Source organism: Populus euphratica, unplaced genomic scaffold, assembly GCF_000495115.2.
Source record: "Populus euphratica unplaced genomic scaffold, PopEup_1.0 scaffold402.1, whole genome shotgun sequence".
In the NCBI taxonomy this organism is placed as follows: domain Eukaryota; kingdom Viridiplantae; phylum Streptophyta; class Magnoliopsida; order Malpighiales; family Salicaceae; genus Populus; species Populus euphratica.
In genome coordinates this window covers 121,587-128,961 of record NW_011500295.1, presented here as the reverse complement: position 1 = coordinate 128,961, position 7,375 = coordinate 121,587, and the positions used below count along the sequence as shown (strand labels likewise).

General features: G+C 30.8%; 1 protein-coding gene across 1 annotated transcript; it reads right to left on the bottom strand.

Annotated features, from left to right (window-relative positions):
• Positions 1-1,128: 1,128 nt before the first annotated feature.
• On the bottom strand, positions 1,129-4,392 carry LOC105113307 (Pectin lyase-like superfamily protein). The gene is made up of 9 exons (XM_011009435.1): positions 4,357-4,392; positions 3,717-3,836; positions 3,475-3,609; positions 2,900-3,070; positions 2,716-2,739; positions 2,168-2,375; positions 2,015-2,096; positions 1,454-1,670; positions 1,129-1,356 (listed from the first exon to the last, which is right to left on the bottom strand). Exons 1-9 carry the CDS (start codon positions 4,390-4,392, stop codon positions 1,129-1,131), a joined length of 1,221 nt encoding a protein of 406 aa, XP_011007737.1.
• Positions 4,393-7,375: the final 2,983 nt, after the last annotated feature.

Genomic DNA, 7,375 nt, shown 5'->3' with positions numbered 1-7,375 from the left:
CAGTTTGGTTTTACTCAAGTTACATCCTTATCGCCGGCAAACGACTTTCAAACGTGTCCATCAAAAGCTAGCCAGTCGTTATTATGGACCTTACTTGGTTCTGGAAAAATGTGGGCCTATCGCTTACAAGTTACAACTACCTGCTCACTCGCGAATCCATCCCGTTTTCCATGTGTCTTTGTTAAAACCTTTCCATATCACGCTGATGAAGGCGTGGTCATTTTAGAGCCTCAAAAGATTTTGGATACTCGTTGGATCAAACAATATAGGGGCCACCTTGTTGAGGAGAGCTTAGTTTGCTGGAAAAATCTTTCCACTGATGATGCCACTTGGGAGCTCACTGAACAATTGCTCGCTAACTTCTGGCCTACCATCCTTAAGGACAAGGAAATTCTTCCTGGAGGAAGTAATGATAGGCCATGATGTTCAACTCGTGGCCTCAAACCAAATCTCAAATATCTGTAAGTGTGCATGTCCCATGCACTGCACATGTGCAATCATGCGGGCAGTTGGTTGCATGTCCCATGCACTCAAACGTGCATTCATTAGAAGACGTGCATCGGGCAGTATGGGAGGGTCTCTTTCCCTTTGTATTTATTTGTATTTCTGTTAGTCGTGTGTTTTTTTATTCGGTTGCATGTCCCATGCACTCAAACGTCCATTCATTAGAAGACGTGCATCGGGCAGTATGGGAGGGTCTCTTTCCCTTTGTATTTATTTGTATTTCTGTTAGTCGTGTATTTTTTTATTCGGTTGACTTGTAAATACGTGGGTTGTTAATTGGCTTTGCTATTTAAGCAACCAAGTCTTATTAATGAAGTAAAAAGATTTTATGCAAATTACTGGTTATTCTCATCCTGAGAGAAAACATCACTCATAGTAATTATTGGGTCTAATATTTTTTTTCATAAGATAAGACTTTTTCTCTCACTACAATAAAAGAAACCTTTTTCTTTTTCAAGAAAGAGAACAAGTTGCCAGAATATTGGGTGAGACAATAAGAAATATGTATGACTACTTTAAATAATGCAATAGTTCATTGCATAGTCTCTTTTATGATACTTGCACCAATCGAATATCAATATCGCGATGAAAGATAATTTATCGGGCTTCATGCACGTTGATATTTCACGTTAGACAGGACTTAGGGTACACAATCCCTTTAGTGATACCATAAGCATTGTTACAGAAAGAAGAGAGTTGTTGTCCTCGAATAGATGATTTCAACTGAATATTGTCTAACGCGATGTTGGTGCAAGCAACGCTACTGCTACAATTGAAGTTGATAGCCACTGCTGTCTTCGTCGTGCCTTGTGCCCTAGAATAGCTCACATCGCTTATGTGCACCCCGGTTTGCTTTCACAATCATAAATCGGAGAAAACACCATTTATTTCAGAGACCAGATTGTAATGTTTATTCTAATCCAAAATCATATAATTAAACTTGGCTTACATTTTTTTCTTGCGGATCACCATAGTGCTGATCGATGATAATTGGATTTTCCACTTCTGTGAAGATTAAATCAGAGAAATGGACATCTCTGACATTACCTCTAGCCCCCTGCCATGTTTTGATCCGAGCTCCATTGGTTGTACCACTGAAGTTAGCACGACTTACAAATATGCCCTCCACTTCCACCTCATTTCTACCCCTACCAAAACTCCCAATGCTGTTTCAAAGTTGAGCAACAAAAATACTGAGGTTACTGCTGATAATCGCGTTTGGAGTTTTTCCCAAAAAATATTATCCTATGAACAGATCCCATTTGAAAAGTGATCTCATGCAATTTAGTTATTCTACAATTCATGGGATGACGTCTTGGAGAAAACTATCCACTTGATCACATTCGTTTTTTTTCCTTTTTTTTTAAAGAATATTTTTTTAATTTGTTTGAAAACGGGCACTGACATTCTCCATATTTTATGTATAAAAAGATCATAAATTAGCAGAAATAAAAAACTGAATATATATATAGATGTAGTAATTTAATGAAGACTAAAGACAAGTACTTACCTTATACCATGACCAGGGCCACAAGAAACATCAAGAATAGTAATGTTAGAAGTGTAATCTCCAATGGAGATACAATCATCACCTGTTATGTTGACATGCATGATCAGCACTTTTGATTACATACTTACAAAATCTAAATTAACTATTAATTACCAGAACCAATAATTGAGTCGTGGACTGTAACATCGTTAGAGGATGAAATGTGAATTCCGTCGGTGTTAGGGCTGCTTTCAGGAGACTGTATGTCTAAGAATCTTAACTCTGCATTTCGGCTTCCCCAGAGAGTGATATGAAATTGTGGACTGTTTACAATGTTGATGTGGTCCACTTGCAAATGTTCACATCCTTCGAATCTTACAGCCTACAAAATCATTGTATGTATAATACGCTTTAAGATTCTAAAGTTCATTAATTTCTCTCGTTTCTTCTTTTCTGGGCTTGTGTAGTTCTTCAACATATACTTGTGTAGATCAAGAGCAATTAACTAATATTTTTATTATGTACATCACACAGTTTTTTCAGACAATATTGTTTTTCTGTAAAGATTCCAAAAAAATGATCCTGCATGTATCGAAAGCAAATACCATGTTTGTCCCAACTACATTTTCTTTCTTTCGCCTTTAGCACAATGTTTTAACTTCCAGTGTCCATATTTTCTAGTAATAGAGAGTTTAACCGCAAGATCGAAATGCATTACTTACAGTGGGCATAAGAATGAAACATCCCTGTTCAGAAAAATTCGAACACAGTAATTGTTAGACTTTTGAGGGCAACATAGAAATCAGAAATTAATAAATGAAGCAGTGAAAACCTGGTGTTCATAAATAAAGCTAGTTTGCTTGCTAGTTACAGTGTTATCACTTATGAACCACCAGCCCAGTCTACCTTTCCAGGGCGGTATCTGCAGGAGGCATCCCACCAGCCTTCACCACGTCCATCCAGGAGCCTAGATCCACTTACTGTTAGCCAAGCTATGTCCTTAAAGCGTAACCATGTTGACAAATCCCTTTCTTTCCAATTATTTGGACCATCAGGCGCAATAACACGGCCATAAAACTGCAAGAAAACTAAATTAATGATAGTAAAAATAAATAAATAAATAAATAAATAAATAAATAAATAAATAAATAAATGAACAAACAAGTTGAGGTCTTTCTATTACACGACGAAGTAGAATAGAAGAAGAGCGAAGTCACATAATTCATCATGCAATGATAGGTATCTTGGGCTACATTATGGCCAAGTCATTCAACCATTAATTCCTTTTATTTTTTCTGTTCATGAATAAAAGTATTTTCGAATCAGTTTTTATATATTAAGAATTTTTTTTTTACCCGGTTTAAATCATGCTATTATTGAAATTTGACCTTTTATGATTAAGGAAAAGAGCACACTATCAAGCCAACAATCCTCTCTTGTTGAATCCCTTAACAAGTAATTCTATCTTTAACTTCTCTTACCATAACACTGATTTTGTTAGCCTTGCATGGACCGTTGAAGGTCAAGGGGTTCAGGAAAAATGTCTTTCCTTTAGGTATGATCATCGTAGAAGTGCCAGGTGCATTACACGTATTGTTCCATGTCCTTAAGAATGCCTAGATCAAATAAAAATAGAAACCTTGGTTAAAAAAAATAAAAATAAAAACCAAGAAAATAACAAAGAAAATAAAAACGATTAAGTCCCTCAACAAAAACTTTTTACCAAGGAGTCGTTAGTGATCCCATTCCCAGAAGCTCCATAATTTATGACATTAAATTCAGCATTAACGCTAATTTGCAAGATGGATATCAGAGTAGTGATAGATATTATAGCAAATAGATCCTGCAAATCGAACAAATATTAATTAATATGGACTTTCATGAGGTTCAACACATTAAAATATGGCATCTTGTGCTAGTACACTTGTTGGTGGAGATGTAATAGATCTAGATAAATATCATTGCAAAGCAAAATCATCCAAGTTTTTTTTTTTTTCACATCTTATGCCAAAAAAACACAGAATGAAAAGGCATGCATTATTGAATTTGCTCATCTTTACCATAGTGTGTGTACCAAATGAGGTATGGGACCGACAATATGATGAAGGAATCATCCCTGTTCTCTTATATAGAATGTTGATAAGCCTTTCAAGGAAATATAGTACTGTTGCACATTCATTCTTGACTAATTCTCTACGTCACGATTATTGATTTGAGTTTTTCATATAATTAATTTGCATATTAATAGCGACAAACACTCTAATTAAGGTGATAAATTAATCCTGCAATGAAAGAGGTATATATATATATATATATATATATATATATATATATATATATATATAATGATCCAATCTAAAAACCTTAGCCTCGATAAACGAAATTATATTCATCTCCATTCTTTGTTTGTACTATATGATTGTATTCAGTTTGTTGATTTATTTAAAATTTTATATATAATCAAACAAATTTATTTAGTTTCTATATCAAAGCAATTGGCTAATAAAATTAGTGTAAACTCTTAGGATGGCCAGGTAAGTTATCCAAATAAAAAATATAAAACAATCCTTTTTCTTCCTTTCCTACAAATATGGACCTTAGATAATTAATTTATAACTTACCAAAATAGAAAAAGAAATGTAAGTTATAATTGGTTTCTCAGGGCCCATGATTTGTTCTCCATTTTGTCTACTCAATTACCGATGTAATTAAAAATAATTTGATTATTGTCCTCATATATAATATGTAAAGACAATAAAAATAAATAAGACAAGACAAAACAATAAATAAAAATAAAATTATATTTGGTAATGATGTTTACTAAATAAAGTGAATGCCTCTATATCCTATTTGGTTGATGGTAAATAAAACAAAATAAAATATATAAAAATCTATTTTACTCTTAATATGTGTTATTATCAAATTTATATATTTTAAAAAATAATAAGATATTATCCTTTTACTTTAATTTATATTGAATGTTGAAATTAATAATAATATAATAACTTTAGTTATAAAGTCTAAACCTGTCTGACAGGTCAACTTAGTACTTAGCTGACCAGGGATCTAGCACACCCAGAGCATATGTCAGTCCAAGTTTAAGAAAAATAAAGAAAGAATTGATCTTGTTTGACTCGATCAAAATCCAGGTCAACCTGTAATTTAGTCACCCTTAGGTAGGTTATAAACCCATTGATTTTTTTTTGAATTTTTTTAATCAAATTGCATCATTTGACCATTTAAAAAAATAAGTTAACCCAAGTCCAAGGTTGGTCCTCCTACTCCATGTCTCAGGGTTTTGTTCCAGGTTGAGTTTTAAAACTATAATAATTAGTATTTTTATCTTTATATTTTTTAGTTGGACAATTTTAAAATTAAAATATTTTACAAAGGTATTTTAGAGATAAAAATAAAAAACATTGTCTCTTGAGACATGTCTCTTTTGTACCTCATATTTTAAAAGGACAAAAATTCACTTCAAACACTATTGTAAAATTAAAAAAAAGCAACATAATGAAAAATATTATGTTATGGTTTATAAACAAAAATTATGATAGAAAATTTCTATCAATAAATGCAAACAAAAAAAATTAAATAAAAGAAATTATCTGTAATTCTGCTAGCATTGTTGACGTGTCAAATTAACAATGAAAATTTCATCGGTGAGTTTAAGAGAAATGAAAACCTATTAATCATCTTCTCTCCACATTTCATTTTTTTTTTCAAAACAAGTAAAAATAGCTCTCTCCTTTCCCTAAAAAAAAGTATGATAGCCATAACTCCACAAATTCAGCCAATACAACTCCTTGGTGCTAATGCAACATCTTTTAAAAGCCTAAGCTTTAGTTCCATTTTATTCAAGCTTCACTCAACCAAGTAAGCAAATCCACCCCTTTATGTTCTAAGTTAATATATTGATAATTGTTTGTAGTATTTATAATTTGTTTGTATATGTAAGTGTTTTATTTGTTTTATAATGGTATTTTTATTGCACTAATGTATGATTTATATTTTAGGATTTGTTTGAAGATTTGGATTTGATTTTTCACTTGATAAAATGAAGAATTATTTTATAAATTTAGTGGGTATTGATTATTTCTATCAATTTTATGATTAAGTTGAAAATTTAGGGAAAACTAATTTTGTGTGAAATTGATAATAATTAAAGGTATTAATTTAGGTTGAATAAGTTTGAATTGAAGAGATGATGGATAATTAGTTGGGTACTAATTAATTGTAGTATTTACGGTTTTGATAAGAATTTGGGGAGCAATTAAATTAATATGTAATTGATAATAATTAGGATATTAATTGATTTTATTTATTCTTGAATTGAATAAATAATAGGTATTTAGTTACATATCATCTAGTTTTTTGTAAATTTTTATGGCTTAGTTGAGAATATGGAGAAAATGATTTTGTGTGGAATTGAAAACAATTAGGGGTTAATATGTTTTAACTTATAGGGTGTTTGATAGTTATTGGATTATGAATTATATTTTTTAAAACGAAGGAATTGAGTTATCTTGGCATTAAAAAATAAACTTATTAGTTGGTTTGTGTAAGATAAGTGTGATTTATTTTTCATAAATATTTTAATTTGTTAGTTTATTTTGTTGTATGTTTTTTCTAATATGCATTCACTATTTTGTTTTAGGCATTATGTATTTAAGAACAAACAAGTTCAAGTCCGATAAGAGCACTCCTACTTTATTAAGTAGTAATGTTGATGATTATCTTGTGAATCTAGATGATGATTATAAAGATACACATAATATGAAAGTTATTAATCAAGCCTCAACCACTGAGGACAATAGATCATGTATCTCTTTTTTAATAGAGCTTATTTCAGGTAAATGGATAACAAAATAAAGAGGTGACCTCTCTATGTCATTGTTTTGTCTCATGATATTATTTATTTTTATTGGGTTATTTTAAATTTTGCAATTATATCAAAATGGATTTCTTAAATTGATAATCAATTTTTCCAATCTTAAAGTTGCTTATTTCACCTCTATGATGAAGTGGTCATTTGAAAAACTATTATTTCAATGGAGTTAACTTGATAACCATCCTAAATGGACATAAATGGTAGATTCTTGGTAGGTTAAGTTTAAGGTGGGATAAATAATCTTAAACTCGAGATACTAACTTAAATTTTTTTGATAAATAATCTTAAACTCAAGATACTAACTTAAATTTTTTTGAAAATTAATTTATGTATTAAATCAAATAAAGAGAAAATTTATGAAATAGAAGCAATGAGGAAATTGTGAGGAGAGTGTGAAAAAACCATAGTGAAACTAGGGTAGTTTAAATAAATTAATGTTATATTATTGTAAACTTGTATGCTTTTATTTTTTCACCTATTTTTTATATAAT